At 35.7% G+C, this 17,911-nt stretch overlaps 1 protein-coding gene across 2 annotated transcripts in view; it reads right to left on the bottom strand.

Annotated features, from left to right (window-relative positions):
- Positions 1-17,236, bottom strand: part of LOC114241825 (gamma-aminobutyric acid receptor subunit alpha-2) — a 37,635-nt gene extending 20,399 nt beyond the window's left edge. The window contains exons 1-2 of one of the 2 annotated variants that reach the window (XM_089732223.1): positions 17,018-17,235; positions 16,847-16,860 (exon numbers count right to left, since the gene is read on the bottom strand). Coding sequence is in view for 1 of the 2 variants with exons in the window: in XM_089732222.1 (XP_089588348.1) it covers positions 17,018-17,052 (35 nt within the window). In the remaining variant the exon portion in view is untranslated. Of the gene's footprint in view, positions 1-16,846; positions 16,861-17,017 lie in introns of both variants that reach the window. The other variant, XM_089732222.1, reaches the window with a different exon arrangement.
- Positions 17,237-17,911: the final 675 nt, after the last annotated feature.

Raw genomic sequence — 17,911 nt, 5'->3', positions numbered from 1 at the left:
TTAACGTTAGATACTGTCTGTTTATTGTTGTAGATGAATAAAGGAGTTCATATGGTCCAGTGTTATAAGAACCTTTCACAACGGATTTGACCTCTGAATCGCATTGTAACAATCAATGTCCATTTTTATTTAATTATTTGTTTTAGCCGGGGCGGAAGGGAGTCGGACTCAGCAGCTGGAAATAGTGGTCATTATTACCATTTTCGACTGTAGATTTCGATGGTAGACAAGTCGGATACTCGAAGACAATAAAATAATTATCTTATTTGAAATCTAAGTAGACCATAAATCATATCAAACGATTTGAAGTTGAGAGCAAACTTTGTGATTCAATTACGAATATTTTAGATGAAAGTACAAAATCGTCGATTTCGTAGGAAACTGAATTTGAATTAGTTTGTGGATTCCATGAAGTGTGCACCTAAATGGAAGTATGTATGTGGTGGAACTTGCAATCTAGCAACGCCCAGCTACTTCTGAAATTGACTTTCGTCAGGCACTTCTGAATTTCATCGTAATCCTTCCTAGATTCTGGCATTTTTAGAGATTTCAAATATTTGCCAAATTATAAATTTACTTACAAGCGTTCTATTGTACTTCATTGTATGGCTGTTTGGTAGGCAGCGGCTTGGCTCTGCCCCTGGCATTGCTGACGTCCATGAGCGACGGTGACCACTTACCATCAGGTGGGCCGTATGTTCGTCTGCCTACAAAGGCAATTAAAAAAAAAAAAAACTTCATTGTATTAAATTTTATCATAATAAAGTATAATAATACACGAGAAATGTCTGAAATACTCGCTTTTTGTCGGGATATTAATAAGAATAAAAGTATATTAACGGCCCATTTCTTTTTGTGTTAATTTCTTTTAAATAAAGACGTGCGCATAAATAATGAGCGAATAATCGTAAATGATATTCGTGATAGCGTTTTAAAAATATATTAGAAAATGAAAGTCGATTTTTTTTCATATTTCGAATTCTTTATATACATACAGTTTAACACGATTTAACAAACACTTATCGAAAAAGAAAAAAAACAAGTACATAGTTCGAACGTCGCCCGTCGCGTTCTGAATTCAAATAACGCGGTGAGGTGTGAGAATCTTGAGCATAGAGGACTTGCTTTAAGAGCGGTTTGGAATTCTTTCCTCGTTAGCAATATTGAATTTATCGGCAGGAATACGACGAACGACGTTTTGTGCGAGAATTCCTTTGCTTCGTATGATCAGCGGTGATTTGATCTAAAAAGTTTTTATGGTTCACATTTCAGAACTTTTTTTACATGTTACTTTAAAAACGTGCTATATTATCTTTCCAAATAACAAACTCATTGGTATATAAACATAATGTAAAGACGTATTCAAATTTTCTTAAGCTTCTTCTGTCCTTAAATACCAATCTAAAATAAACCATTTTTATTACTTGATAAGTCAATTTGAAACTACACTTATTAAATTTTGTAATCCGCTAAATTATCTATGACTACAAATCAAATTGACAGTTATTTAATTAACTATTTCATTAGTATCTGCAGAAATGACTTTTTCTTTTTTATCAAATACTAGCTGACCCGGCAGACTTCGTAGTGCCTCAATCGATAAATAAAAGACCTAAACTTTTGTGTAAAATAAATTTAAAATAAACAAAAGGAATCCGTCCAACGGGGGGGGGGGGGGGGACACACATAAAAGGGAAAAAAATATTGTTATTTTTATTTATATTCCGAGCATTTTCATATTTTAAGCCTTCTCTGGACTTCTACAAATAATTGAAGACCAACATTAGCCAAATCGGTCCAGTCGTTCTCGAGTTTTAGCGAAACTAACGAACAGCAATTCATTTTTATATATATAGATAATCAGTTGCTATTAAAAACGTTAATGAAAGCTGTACATTATAATACACGAGGATTTGATTAACTTCTAATAACCGATTAGAAGTGGCTGTTGACTTTGACTGTCGTCATCTGTTCGATAGTTGGCACTTTGTCAAGTGAGTGTCGCGCCCTTGCACCACTTTATTGGAGCCTGAAGGCCTGCTGACGTCTTAATCACGGAGTTCGAGTCACTGGGAACGTTTTAATCTGTTCAAATCTGTTGTAATAGCGCTACGATGATTATATGTCGTGTTTGATTGTATGCAATATCTTTCGCTGTAATTTGTGATAATTCGTTCTGTTGTTATTACTGTTTAGTACAAAATAAATAATAGGGTTAAAAACAAAAAAAAAACGCGCGTAATTGAAAAGTAGAATATGTTTTTCGATTAATAAATAAATATTAAATTGTAAAAATGCCTGAGGTTTTAGATGTTGATTATTATTGTAAATATGATATTTGTTGATTAAAAAACCACAAGATTTTTTTTACTGATAGCTAGTTTTTGACTAGTGTGGGTCGAGTAGAATTTACCTTGCTTTAAACCTGACTGCAGCGCCACTCATCGGGTCAAATTGTAAATATTTTCTCATAAAATCCTCATTTGAACTATTACGAGTATTTTGAGTCTAAAGATAGGCAAATCAGTTTAGCCATTCTTAAGTGATGCGATTATCAATAATTTAAGAATTTAAATTTTTTGGAGACCTTCATGTCGATTAATGATGGTCGATCTGCCTACGTCACTGTTGTTGTCGATATTTTTTCGCATTATTCATTACACATGTTCAGAATACAGCTCTCCTTTAACGAAACCTAGTATTCCATTGTTCCTATCTTGCATTTAAAAGTTAAGACTTTGAAACAAAAACCTAATTAATAAATTTCCTTAAAATGTTTTTTGTTAACCAAAAATCTTGCAAATAACGAATTTATTAGTATTACACGTCAAAGAAATAAAACAAATTTAGCATTGAACGGATATCTGTTTCGCATTCCGGCGATGATGTATAGGGATTGTTTCCGTCTTACATATTTTTTACGTAAATACAAATATAAAACCAAATTCATTACTTTATCTATGCAGCGAGTGTTTTAATAAAGTGCCTGTAATTTTAAACGAGCTATTAACTGTCGAAAAAATATTTCAAAAGCCGGTATAGATAATTTTTGTGTGAATAATCTTCCTTTATATATTAAAATTAGATGAATGATTTTATTTTAGTCGTAGATCCCTAAAAGACGTAAAGCTCAGAAAAAAAAACACGTGTGGCACTCGGGGACGGCCGCGGTAAAGCTATTGCTAGCATTTTTATCAACTTAATAATAATTTAATATTAAAACAATAATAAAATAAGACCATTTATAAACATTAACAAAAGCAAAACATTAACTGTCCATTTCACACTCATAAGCTAGACCACGCGAGAGAGCGATGGGCAGATTTTCATGATGCGCATGCAATGCGACGTCACGCCGCGCGCTTATTTACAAACACTACACAAGCGCAACGTGTGAATGTGTTGAACGCGAGCTACACGGTAGGCGGAGTGGGGGATGTTAGGTTTTATTTTCGTTATGGAATTTCTTGATTCGGTCGCCGCGCTCAAAGCCCGCGATAAAAGCTATGCAATAGCTTAAAAATCGCACCTGATAAAACTAGTTTATAACCGCACTATACAGACTAACGACTTTGTATATACAGTATTTGTATACTCCACATTGTCTCTCACTATTACCAATGATTACAGAGTTGTTTTAACGAAATAAAGTCTCAGTTAAGCGTTGATCAAATTATCAAAATAATAAAAAAAAATTACGCGTTGAGTTGACATTAAGTTATTTCTCAATTAAATTAATCATTTCAGTTGTAATTTGCGCTTTTATGACTAAGACTGTTTACGAGGGTAATTCCATTGCAATCACATCTCTTTAACAATCCATTCGATCCTATCAATCAAAATCTATTGTAGTAATATGGTAGAAGTGTTGATTAATTTCGATATTGGAGCCGATTCCATTAAGCATTATTACGCACAACGCAATATTGACACAACACAACAAATAGTTACAAATAAGAATGATTACAGATTTTAATGTTTTTATAATTAAAAATTAAAATTTCCAAAATAAAACAATCATAAATGTTTTTATTTTAAACATTTATCGAGTTATCGATTATCAATCTATTCGAGTTATCAATATAGCTATATTTAAATTGTACTAAGTTTATGAATAATACTATCGATATCTGTTAAATGAAAGATACTTTGAAACAATTCAATTATGAAACCGGTTCGGAAGTATTGGAAAATTGTTCCGTAAAAACTTAAAGAAACAGACAGACGAATGATCGAGTTGCTTTTTATTTGCCGTAGGCGATAATTGAACTAAAAATAAATCTGGAAACGTGTCTTCTATTATATAGTCGGTCCTCAATTCGATCGGATTAGTTGCGTATACTAAGGATGAGTGTCTACTCAATTTACCTTTTTCCTCATCAAATGATAACAACACTTTTTTTGCCAACCTATTTTAGTAAGGAATAACAGATTTTATTATTGATAATTCAAAGCAAATTTCATTTTTAATACGATTTTGTTAGTTTGTATGTAATTTTTGTACTTTTTGGTTTTTGGTACTTTACTACGTAATTTTTGGCAATTTCAAGACTTTAAACTTTGCACACGTACCAAGGACTGTGAATCTATACTAATATTATAAAGAGGAAAGATTTGTTTGTTTGTTTGTTTCGAATAGGCTCCGAAACTACTGGACCGATTTGAAAAATTATTTTTCCATTAGAAGCCGACATTGTCCCTGATGAACATAGGCTACTTTTTTCTTTTTTTTTGGTTTCATGTGTGTTTTAATGTTTCCGAAGCGAAGCGAGGGCGGGTCACTAGTATAATATATATGTATGTATGTGCTGCTTCACTGCCTACTGCTGCTGCATACACCAGTAATTACACAAATAATATTTTGCGGGTTTGATTTGTATTACACGATGTTATTTCTTCACCGTGGAAAGCAATCGTGAATATTTATTTAGTACTAGGTGACCCGGCAGACTTCGTAGTGCCTCAATAAATAAATAAAATACTTAGTTTTGTATAAAATAAATTTAAAACGGGACGCATCAAAGGAAAAACAAAATTGTTATTTTCATTTAATTCCGAGCATTTTCATACTTATCTACCTTTTAAACCTTCTGTGGACTTCTACAAATAATTCAAGACTAAAATTAACCAAATCGGTCCAGCGGTTCTCGAGTTTTAGCGAGACTAACGAACAGCAATTCATATTCAGCAATAGATGTATTATATTTCATTGGAACCTGCTGGCGTGTTCCAATGCCCTGGGCGTCCTATTTAGGCGCGACAACGAGTTTAATTTACATATGTTTGTTAGTAAATTTTTATAATTAAAATTATATAATTAATTAATCTTAACCTAATTCAATCCTGCACGGATGCGAAACGCCATGCCGTTTCAATTTACTAAAACCAATTAGAATCAGAATTAGATCTGAAATTGAGCGGATAGCGTGCATAACATTAGGGCTTGGGTACATTTGAGTAATAGTGTCGGGTTCTACTACATGAATATAAATTATACGACATCTGCGACCCACTACTGTTGAAATAGATTTGTCAGACGGTTACAAGAATCCAAGTGACCTTTATACAAGTTTTTTTTACAACGATGCGAACTAGGTTTATACTTTTGATTGGCGGCGAACTATGAAAAGTCGCTTAGCACTAAGACTACCCGATCTGAAATACACTGAGGCATGTGCATGTTACAATCTAACAGCCAATATGAGGTATAACTTTTCGTGATCGCATTATATTAATGTAGTGTGCGCATTTGATTGTCACAAGGTACGCGATCATCTCTCTACTATGTATTCCTTCGTTATCATCGGTCCATAGTAGAACCTCGTGATTAAATATTCGACATTTAAGTATAGATCCTAAAAATTTGTCTTAAAACATCCGATGCTGAGCTATTTGACGAAGGGACCATATCACAAAATTTGTACAGCTATTACGATTGATATTAATTTTATAAAAACATTTGTAATCAATAACACGGTTATTGTAGCATATACCTACACATGGTAGGTAGGTCGCGATATTTCAAATTTGAAATTTCCGTAAACAAGTGCAACTCATTATGAAAAGTTATGGAAATAAAAAAACAAGTCGGATAATTTATCACAAAAATGCAACACACTGTACGTTTTCTGGTCGGAAATATTTCTTAAAACTTACTGTGCTCTAATAAAAATAAACTGAAATTATACAAATCGTGAAAAGTGCTAGAAACACGCAAACCCAAAAACCTTAATCATTCACAAAAATACTGACTCCATTAGAAATCGAACTTCACCCCCGAGATATACAGTATTCAGTGTCACAAACCACTTGATCAAGCCGATCGATTGGCTTTCAATCCAGTCTAAGCAGTTAAAAATGAGCCTCGTTTTTAAACTAAAATCTTCAAATGGACGAACGAACTGAAGAGATTGAATTAGACCTATATGCTTGTAGATATTGACCGGAACGCGTATCTGGGACTTTAAGTGTCACTCGAAAATAACATTTCCTATTGCTCAACACGTTTGTATTGTACTTATGATTTTCTAAGAAATCTTTACCTTTACCTCCCAATAGAAAGACCCTTTGTGGGCTCGTTGAGCATCTTCTGATGAGCGCCATATTTTATTGTAATATTTTCGGGTTCAATGGTAAGATTAAAGTTATTGTGTTACTATTGCAGTTAATGTAGTGTAGTTTGTAGATAATGTGGGTGTGCTATGGGAAATTCCTTGTACGGTTTTGTTCCATAAAACTGTCACGTTTATTTTATGAAATAATTAATCTAATGTAAATTAAATACAAAAGAACCATTAAAAGATAGTTTGTTTTAAAAATTGAATAAATTGTAATTAATATTACTATTACTATTTATTATTACTGCGGAATAATATTTTTTTAAAACGCTTTTACTAGCTTGATCTATAAACAATACTTATCTATATGTCGTGGTTAAAGACTTTTAGTAATATTAAGACGTTATTTTGACTATTATTTTAAATGATGAAATGTTGTTTGATAAATATCACAAAATGTAGGGTAGACTCCGTAACGCCACAGTATAAAATGGCGGTACGTGGACAGAGTCGTGGCCCTCTACCCGATGATATGTAGGCGAAGTAAAATGTCCCTTAGAAATAAGGTGACACTCTACAAAACTTGCATACGCCCTGTCATGACCTATGCAAGTGTAGTGTTCGCGCACGCGGCCCGCACTCACTTAAAATCCTTCCAAATCATTCAATCCCATTTTTGCAGGATAGCCGTCGGAGCCCCGTGGTTCGTCAGGAACGTCGACCTCCACGACGACCTGGACTTAGAGTCCACCAGTAAGTATATGCAGTCGGCGTCGATGCGCCACTTCGATAAAGCGGCACGACACGAGAACCCTCTCATCGTGGCCGCCGGTAACTACATTCCCGATCCTGCGGACAGAATGGAAAGCAGTCGACGTCGCCCAAAACACGTCATCTCGGATCCTCCCGATCCACTAACGGTGCTTTTAGGTACTTCAAGCACCGGTCACCGTTCTCGTCGAACCCGTCGCTTGCGACGAAGGGCTCGACGAGTAAATTAACTCTCAGACACAGCCCACTGAGTTTCTCGCCGGATCTTCTCAGTGGGTCGCGTTTCCGATCCGGTGGTAGATTCTGCGAAGCACGGCTCTTGCTAGGGTTCGTGTTAGCAACGTCATCAGGTTTGAGCCCCGTGAGCTCACCTACAAAAGTTAGGGTTACGCTGAAATAGCCTCTCAAGGCTCTCAGCTTAGGTAGGAAAAAAAAAAAAGAGTCGTGGCATTCCGTGTCAGACAGTCATTCAGTCCATATTAGACGGTCGGTCTGTCTCACTCAGTGAGTCTCAGTCAGTTAGTCAGTCAGTCGATCTGTCGGTATGTGGAACGAAACTGTCGGTTTACCCTGTCATTGTGAAAGTTGTGTGTGTTGAGTTTCAATAATTATTATTCAAAAGGTTTTATTGACTTTTTATAAACTGAGTTCAATCGAATACGAGTGATGACGGAAACTACCGCTTAGCCATCCCTGACGCTGCGTCGACATATATATAACAAAATCGTTCAACTTAATTTTCACCAACTTGAAGACCAACGATTAACCTGAAAACTAGCCGATGTATCAAGTACGGAGAATAGTACATACAGTTATTTTACTTTACTTTGGCTTAATACCCTGAACAGGATCATCGGGATAAAATTCTTCTTCTTCTTCTTTTTCTCCACCTTATCCCACTATGTGGGGTCGGCACAGCTAATTTTTCTCTTCCATTCTCTTCTATCAGCCGTCATCTCAACACTCACTCCTCTCTCTCTCATATCGTCATTCACACACTCCATCCATGTCTTCTTCGGTCGACCTCTTCCCCCTCTACCTTACCTACATCGGGATAAAATTAAAATATTATTTTAAGTTTTATTTGAACGTAGCTGTTTAGAAGCCTGAGCCGGTACTCCATTAGTTGGTTTGCGGCAAAAATGGGTGAGATGTTTATACCCACTACCGTGGACGGATGACGGAGGAAGATAGTAAGGTAGGTGCTTAGAAGCAGTATCTCGGATTAAGTATCTTTAAAATAGGTATACTGTTGATAATACCATTTTTGTATAATAAATTTCGTAATAAAAATGTTATTTTAATCTTGCGAGCAAAAATTCTAGGAAAAAATTTAATATGACATGTAACTCGAGTAAAAAATTTACATCACAAAGTATGTCAGTTTAGGGTTTTCTATCATATTATTAAGTTAGGAGAGACGCAAGTTTATATGAGCCGAGATTAGTGACATCGTCCACTGAATTTTTTAGCATTAAATTTTGTGTTATTTATTCACACTTTATTGTATAGGTTCTATATTATAAGGCGTACATATTGTATTAAATAATAAATAATTATTTGTAAAATTTGTGCTTTTTAAGAACGGGACAAATACAATTTGAAAGATTAAAATATATCTGACTTTGTACCTGTAATGATAAAAATTATTAACCATATCTTCTACGAGTATACATATGTATTGAAATTTTAAGTATAATTTTCTTTACTCATGATAACATTAACAGAAACCAATGTTCATTTACAAATAAATCATTATCTATAATATAATATGTATATAAAAGAAACGGGCGGAAATAAAACAGTTTTTAGATTTCAAACTATAATAATAAACCTTTTTACAATAAAAAATAATAACAAAAGAAAAAATGTAACGTAAAAAACGAATCTAAATCTTAAGGTATCAGTGCATACGGTCGAAATTTAATCACTGAACAAACGCTAGGGCGCATAAATATTCGTCGAATTAGGAAGTTAGAATTTCATGAACAGATAATGTAAATCGAAGCCAGACATCGACTCTACTTCTATTACCTCTGTATTATTGTGTTCAGTGCAAAAAACATTAACAAAATCTTGTCATTAGTATTCTTTTACACTTTACTTATGCTGTGGTAGTAATAGCAGTAGTATAGTAGCGGATACACAACTGTCTTTATCGTTTTCGAGTATTGACGTTTCTGTGTCGACTGTGCTTAGTGGGCGTTGGCACTTATAATCTATCAAGCGTATTGTCCGCTGCCACCGAGCGACGCGCATCATCAAACTAGCACATGAGCGATGGATGATGTAGACAAGTTATACGGCGCCGAAGGTCTATCGGAAATTCACTTACCGATAAGCGACATTCGGTACACGCCTGGTGACATCGTAACACGCTTAGTTAAATCATTGCAAGATTTCTTGATTCCTCATAGTGAAATACGTTTAGTGTCTATGTATAATTTATTTATTTATTTAAGGATTACCGACAGGGTTTACAGTAAGACATAAAATAACATTGACATGTTTAGAGCAATTGATAACTGCAACTCTAATTATAGGCAATCACAGCATGCATTACATTAACATATTAATAGAGATTTTACAATACTATAAATAATAATAAAAAATTAAAAACAGAAAGATAACAAGGACAGTAATACCCGAAATAATAATAATAATAATAATTTAATGATTTATGAACAGTTAATTTAGCGTGGAAGAAAACTGTTTTAAATATTTAACTTGTTAAAACGAGCGCTCTTGTCTAGACAAGCTGCCTCTTTCTAGATGTAGATGTCCATGGGCTCTGGTAACCACACCGGGTGACCTGTGAGCTCGTCCATCCTTCTAAGCAATAAAAAAAAGACGCACGCTATTTCTTGCAACTTTTTATTTATTTATTTTTTATTGCATAAATGGGTGAACGATCTCACGCCCACCTGGTGTTAAGTGGTTACCGGAGCCCATAGACATCTACAACGTAAAAGCCGCCACCCACTTTAAGATATGAGTTCTAAGGTAGGAGTTCAGTATAGTTACAACGGCTGCCCCAGCCTTCAAACCGAAACGCATTACTGCTTCACGGCAAAAATACCACCGACCACCAGCAAACTTCAGTGTCTTAGAAGTAACGTCTTCATTTAAAGTAATCGAATTGTTCTACAAAGCATTACGATCATATCGCCTTGTCACAGAATAGACGACGCATTATGCAAAAGAGAATAAGCCCTACCGTTCTAGTAGATCTACCATTTTATATGCGTAAAGTACCGTCTCAAATATCAAGAATTCCCATTTTCCACTTTTTAGAAATTGAAAAAAAAAATTTGACTGTTGTTAATATTTTAACACTAATACTACGCTACAAGATCATAAAAATCCACAAAAAAAAAAATTTAAAAAAAAATCTCCTGACTAATGTATTAAAAGATGGTGGATAACTGTTTTGTTCCAGTTAATTATATTCATTTGAGCAGCTTTGTATACGCGGATTCGCTAGCGTTAACGAAGAGAAGCAAATCTTCAGTTAACTAGTACTTTTTTCTGAATGAAAAAAACCATTATCCTATGTGTGTACTTTTGACATGTAGGCAAAATTTTATGATAATTGATTTAGTAGTTGATACGTCATAGTATAACAAACAAACAAATTCACTATTCAATATTATTTTTAGGAAGATGAGCATACCTGATGGTGAGTGGTTATTGCCGCTCGTTAACGTCAACCTACCACATAATTATTATACAAATATACAATTTCGGTAGGCAGCGGCTTGGCTCTACCCCTGGCATTGCTGAAGTCCATAGGCGCCGGTAACCACTCACCATCAGGTGGGCCGTAAGCTCGTCTGCCTACAAGGGCAATAAAAAAAAGTACAACCCGATTTAACAAACTGAATTAAATTAAAAACCCATTTATTAATTATATCAATAAACACCTAAATGACAATTTGTAAGCGATAGAAGACCTTAATGCTGACTTGATAGAATTCTGCATTCGCAAAGTAGGTAATGTTTGTTTCATTTAATTAAGATTCAAACATTCGAGTGTGACAAAGGGAACGTGATCGAGTTAGGGCTCCCTCCCGAGAGGATCCATTTGTCTGAACAGTAATCATTTTACCCACAACTCCTTTTAGCGGTTAATGATTTAATGAACACACTGATAGGCTATTGCGTAGAATCGTTTGTATCATCCTTAATGAAAGACGCGTTGTGAGTTCGATTTTCATTATTGTAACAAATTATAATTCATAAATCATCTGTTTTTATTAGATCAGTTCGCCATACGCAAACATGTTCAACTTTGAATATAAAAAAAAACTTTTATTTTTTTATTGCTTAGATGGGTGGACGAGCTCACAGCCCACCTGGTGTTAAGTGGTTACTGGAGCCCATAAACATCCACAACGTAAATGCGCCACCCACCTTGAGATACAAGTTCTAAGGTCTCAAGTATAGTTACAACGGCTGCCCCACCCTTCAAACCGAAACGCATTACTGCTTCACGGCAGAAATAGGCAGGGTGGTGGTACCTACCCGCGCGGACTCACAAGAGGTCCTAGCACCAGTAATTACGCAAATTATAATTTTGCGGGTTTCATTTTTCAACTTTTTACTGGAAGATGAATGAAACAGCTCACGGTCTATACGGGGTTATGAGAGCCCATAGACAGCACAAAAACAATGCCGCCACCCACCATGAAATATTAGGACAAAGTTTAAATTGCAATGGAAGAAGGCTATTACACCCTTCCAGCCTGAACTTATGCTCAGGATGGTGGTACTCTAGCGGAGATTTGATGCACATTACTACCAACAATTAGGCAAATTTATAAATATTCTTAATTCTAATTCATTGATTACACAATACTATTTCTTCGTCGTCTAAAATCTTTCGTGGACACGTTAAGTTAATATTTATACGACAAGTTAATATTTCCTTAGAAAATTAGTAACTTGGATTTGAACACCGGTATTTTTTCGGATGGACACCATTTCGCTTAGGTTCATACAGATAATTGTTTTTCGTTACTAGTTTCAATAAAATGTAATCGAAAAAAATAAAAACAGAAAACACGATTCTTAGAACAGCATTCCAAAATAATTTCAGTAAGTATAAAAGAGTGTGTTTATGTATTTACAAACGAGATCTTATGAAGGGTTTCAGTGGTCGAGTCTGGTATGTCTTTAGTACTGTGAGGAAACGCCGAATATTTGTAACGTGCCCGTATACAAAGAGCACGTGCTTGAAATAACTAGACGTAATGGTTTTGTTGTGAAAGTTTACCATAGTTACTAAATAGTATATATAATTTTAATATATAGTGATGTATTAAATTATTCAAAAGTGTGCACGGATGAAGAAATTCGTTTTTTTTAGTTTATAATATAAACTAGCTGACCCGACAGACTTCGTAGTGTCTCAATCGATAAATAAAAGACCTAAACTTTTGTATAAAATTAACTCAAAATAAACAAAAGGAATCCGTCCGACGCGAGACACATCAAAGGAAACACAAAATTGTTATTTTTATTTAATTTTGAACATTTTCATTTATTTATCTACCTTTTAAACCTTCTCTGGACTTCCACAAATAATTCAAGAGCAAAATTAGCCTAATCGGTCCAGCCGTTCTCGAGTTTTAGCGAGACTAACGAACAGCAATTCATTTATATATGTCGGCGCAAATATGACTATTTACCTACTGATCATCAACTAATTACTCTGTGATAAGAAATTGATGTTAAACAGTTCCTTTTATTGTAATTTCAATACTTTAAAACGTGTTTGAAAAACGTGTAAACCCGCTCACGTGTTTGAAAAACGTGTAAACACGCTCACGTGTTTAAAACGTGTAAACACGCTCACGTGTTTAAAACGTGTCAACACGCTCACGGGTACGAAGCCCCATAAATACGGCCGTGCTGTCTAGCACTGATTGATTCGTGTCCGAGCCGTTGTACTGTACGGATATCTCTGTAACGTTGTTATGCTTCTCGTGCAATATACGAAGTTCTCGTGAAGTTCTCGTGAAGTTTTGTTTCGGAAACCCAAACATGAGTCATTCATCAAGAAAGTAAGAACCGTGACGTCAGAGGTGCTGACGTCACACTTTTTAAAAACATCACGGCGGTCCCTATTCCGTCATATATATATATATATAGATTATAGGAGTAGTTTTAGAAGAATTTTTCTATGAGATCTATTTCTAGCATTGCATCCACCGGACATTTCGGACGGTGTGCTATACGAATACAAGTAAGATGGCGCCCTCGACTTATTCCCTCGAGATACGTAGCTGAGTCAGAACCTGTTTGAGTCGGGGCCCATCCCAGTCCCTAGATAAACGATAACTGATTGGTACCTACAAAGAAAAGTGCTCCCTCTCACAGCCCGCAACCTGCTTCTGTGATGCTGTAATCACGGAAATAGAACATGACCCGAAATAATGCGTCCCTCCAAATACTCTTCGATGGCTTAGCTCCGATTCGTTACAGATACTCTTCAAAGCCACCGTACACGGTTAGCACTTTCATCAATTGAAAGATCTGATCCATCATTGTTCGCGATTAGCTCAGTCTTCAACCGCCGGGCGGGTCATATTCATGATCCGCAGACTGGCCGACAGATCAGATCGGCTATGTGCCTGAAACACACCTCCATTACAAACCGCTACGATTGACTTTCCACGATCGGATCACACTACTTTTTTTTTATTGCTTAGATGGTTGGACGAGCTCATGGCCCACCTAGTGTTAAGTGGTTACCGGAGCCCATAAACATCTTTTTTTTTATTGCTTAGATGTGTGGACGAGCTCATGACCCACCTAGTGTTAAGTGGTTACCGGAGCCCATAAACATCTTTTTTTTTATTGCATAGATGGGTGGACGAGCTCACAGCCCACCTGGTGTTAAGTGGTTGCTGGAGTCCATAGTCATCTACAACGTAAATGCGCCACCCACCTTGAGATATAAGTTCTAAGGTCTCAAATATAGTTACAACGGCTGCCCCACTCTTCAAACCGAAACGGATTACTGCTTCATGGCAGAAATAGGCAGAGTGGTGGTACCTACCCGTGAGGACTTACAAGAGGTCCTGCCACCAGTAATTACACAAATAAATCATATCCATCATCCGCAGACCGGCCCACAAATCCAGATCGTCTATCTGCCTGAAACACACCTCCTCCAATACAAATCGCTGTGATTGACTTTCCACGGTCGAATCACACTACGATGTTGGTGTATTACATGTTAACATGTTGCTGGTAAACGAGTGTCCCTGGTTCCAGAATCCTGGCGCCATTCGCCGTCAATACTCATGCCGTTTCAAAGGCCTTTGACCATCATGGCACACTGCAGCCGTAGTAGCAGCTTCGTCACTCTCACGATTAGGGACTGACTCCGTACGGGAGATCTGTGTAGCGTCATCGATTACACCATTTTCAGGTAGACACCTATCGGATGAACTATTTGTTTGTTCATACTCTTCTTTTTCTCCACCTTATCCCACTAGGTGGGGTCGGCACAGCTAATTTTTCTCTTCCATTCTCTTCTATCAGCCGTCATCTCAACACTCACTCCTCTCTCTCTCATATCGTCATTCACACACTCCATCCATGTCTTCTTCGGTCGACCTCTTCCCCCTCTACCTTGCACTACCATTTCCATACATCTCCTACATATTTTTTTGTTCATACATTCCATTATTTAAATGAGGATAAAAATATCTGATAATCCTTATTATCTGGTTTCCTTAACGCTATTAATCATGTTAAATTACATCACGAACAAACAATATACGAACAGAATCGACTAATTTACGAAAACTTATTCTAATCTAAACAAAACTCAAATCAAAATTGTTTACGAGACTAAACCGAGATGACAATACACAAATAGGACGGTTTATAGTTAAATAAGAAGCAATTAAAAGTTTAAACGACATTAAGTTCAGAGCGGGTACGTTAATCGCTTCTAATGCAAACACCTGACTTTGAACAACGTTGCCAAATATAGACCAGGCTTCTATTATCTCGGGCAGACAGATTAATCGCAACAATAATTGCCGTTTTAGACGATGTTTTAATATTATTTTTTAACTTCATTGATGATCGTACCTCAGTGAGGTACTGTTACGCATTACGGAAAGGATTACAATATGAAGTTATGATTTTCAATTAAATTGTAAAAACGGCTATTTCGATTTTCAATCCTGAACGCGATACTGCATCGGAACAAAAGTAGGTAGGATGTTGCTACACTATGCTTAACTCTACGGGCATAGAATATTCCCCCCTGCTTCCCCAATAAAAACAAAGATAATCACAATCTGAATAAAATTTGTCTTTTTAAAATATATTATTATTTTATGAAAGGAATACATGAAAAGATTAAGAAGTAATGTGCCGAAAAAGCTACAACAGTAAAATTTTTATTCGACAGTCAGTTTACAATAGCATGCTGTGTGGTATGCGGAAATGAAAACCTGAAAATTTATTATTAGGTAACTCTTATTGGTATTAAAAAGGCACGGGAGGGGATACCAAATATCTGAAGGTTCGGTTAGCAGCAGTCGATCTGTGAACTCGGCTCGTATAATCGGATCTTGCCGTTATTATTTTAGTCATACAGCAATAATGCATTCCTGCCTTACATCTTGTTTAGACCATGAAGTCGTAATGGCCTAACGGATAAGACGTCAGGTGCATTCGTGTTGAACGATGCACCAGTGTTCGAATCTCAGTGAAGTACGTACTCAACAACGCATTTACGTTGTGGATGTCTATGAGCTCCAGTAACCACTTAACACCAGGTGGGCTGTGAGCTCGTCTACCCATCTAAGCAATAAAAAAAAGTCAATCATCATCAATGAGCAGTACATATTGGAGAAACACACGCTAAAACATTCTTCATTCAGTTTTTATCGCTTAACTCTAAACAGCCTATAGGCGAAAGACCATATCATATTCTATTTTTAAAAAAAACTGATTTAGTGACCTTCATATTATCTTATGATAAGTAGTATCGCATAGATTTGTCTACACACGTTTTTTATTCACGATCAGAAACGCAAGTTGTTAAATATTAGTAAAATTTATTTTATATTGACGGCAGAGATTTAGATTGCCATCGTTTCCATCAAGACCAAGTAAAGGTTCTAGATTTTATTAAATTTTGTCTGAAATTAATTGCTTACTCTTTTCCATAAGCTTCTTTATATTTACTTAAAGGAAAGAGATAGATCAGCGGTGATATTATTTATTACGTCTACTCGTATGTATGATCAGCGGTGATAATATATATTATATTATCTAGTCCTACGGTTACTAAATAAATCGCGAATGAATTTCGCGTATAAAAATCCAATTGTAAAAGTTAAGTAAACCTTACGTGTTACATTATTTTAAATTAAGGAATTCCATGATCTTGACGAGGGTCTTTTGTCAAGGAATACAATTAACATTTCGTAGATTCTTTCTTGGAACAACTACTAGCATTTTCATGCAAAACAACCCCGTAACAATACCTGAGATTTACGTCCTAAAATAATATTTAAAATATATTGTTATTTTATGTTTTAAAGCCTATAATAATTTCAATTTTAAATTTGAATAATTAATTCGTATTTTATATGATAGTTAATGTAGTAATAACAAGTCTGTATTTACAATATGATAATCGCTGGAAAGTTACTTACCTAAACAGCAGTAGAAAAACACCCAAAGCTAACATTTCGATAGAACAAATTTATGAAAACTTTTATTTAGTTTGTTTTCATTTTGCGCGTATGTGGCGCCGCGGTTGGCGTGCGGCAGACACGGTGAAGGTTTCGTTAGGAGTTAACTCCACAGCCTCCTCAGAACTCTGAAGCCTCACGCATGCGCCATCGCAAATACGAAAATCCTCGAAAGTAAACCATATCAAGCGGAACTTACCACAAGATTTCTTATGAGTTAAATTTATTTATTGCAAAATTCCTTTATAACTCATAGGGTTTCAAGATCAGAGTGTACATGATCCAAGCGGTCTCACCTCTGCGTAGGTATAGTATGGTATCATAGAATCGAGACAGTTTTGCAGTTTTTTTAATATTTTAAATGGTCGTTAAAATCTAGTATGTGGTGTGTATCTATAGTACCTAAACACACTCACTCTCACGACTGGACGGCAAACAATGTGTTTAAAAGAAATAAAAAAATATATATGTAGGTATTATTTGCGAAACGCCTCGAACATTTAATTCTTAGAAGTTGCGAATTCGAAATTGATACTGTTTTCATGTTAAATTTACTTTCATGTATTTTTATATATTTTTAAACTAAACAGATTTCAACGTATGCACATAGATATCAAGAATGCAAACTTCGTTTCGTTGCAGCATAGAACAATAGTTGCCAAATGAAGTGATCCCCAAGGCCGCGGCTGATTGCTCCGACACTGGTCGGCTTTGGTCGAAGCCTCTCGCCTAATAGGATTCCCTGGTATTGCGCGATGTCGGTCGATTAAGGAAATCCTTTTCATTTACACGCAATGCCATTCCCATTCGGACTCCAATTGTATCTACATAGATACCTAGACGAACTTTTAGAAA

This window comes from Bombyx mandarina, chromosome 13, assembly GCF_030267445.1.
Source record: "Bombyx mandarina strain Sakado chromosome 13, ASM3026744v2".
Classification (NCBI taxonomy): domain Eukaryota; kingdom Metazoa; phylum Arthropoda; class Insecta; order Lepidoptera; family Bombycidae; genus Bombyx; species Bombyx mandarina.
The sequence above is the reverse complement of the archived record's forward strand: the minus strand, read 5'-3'. Positions and strand labels throughout refer to the sequence as shown.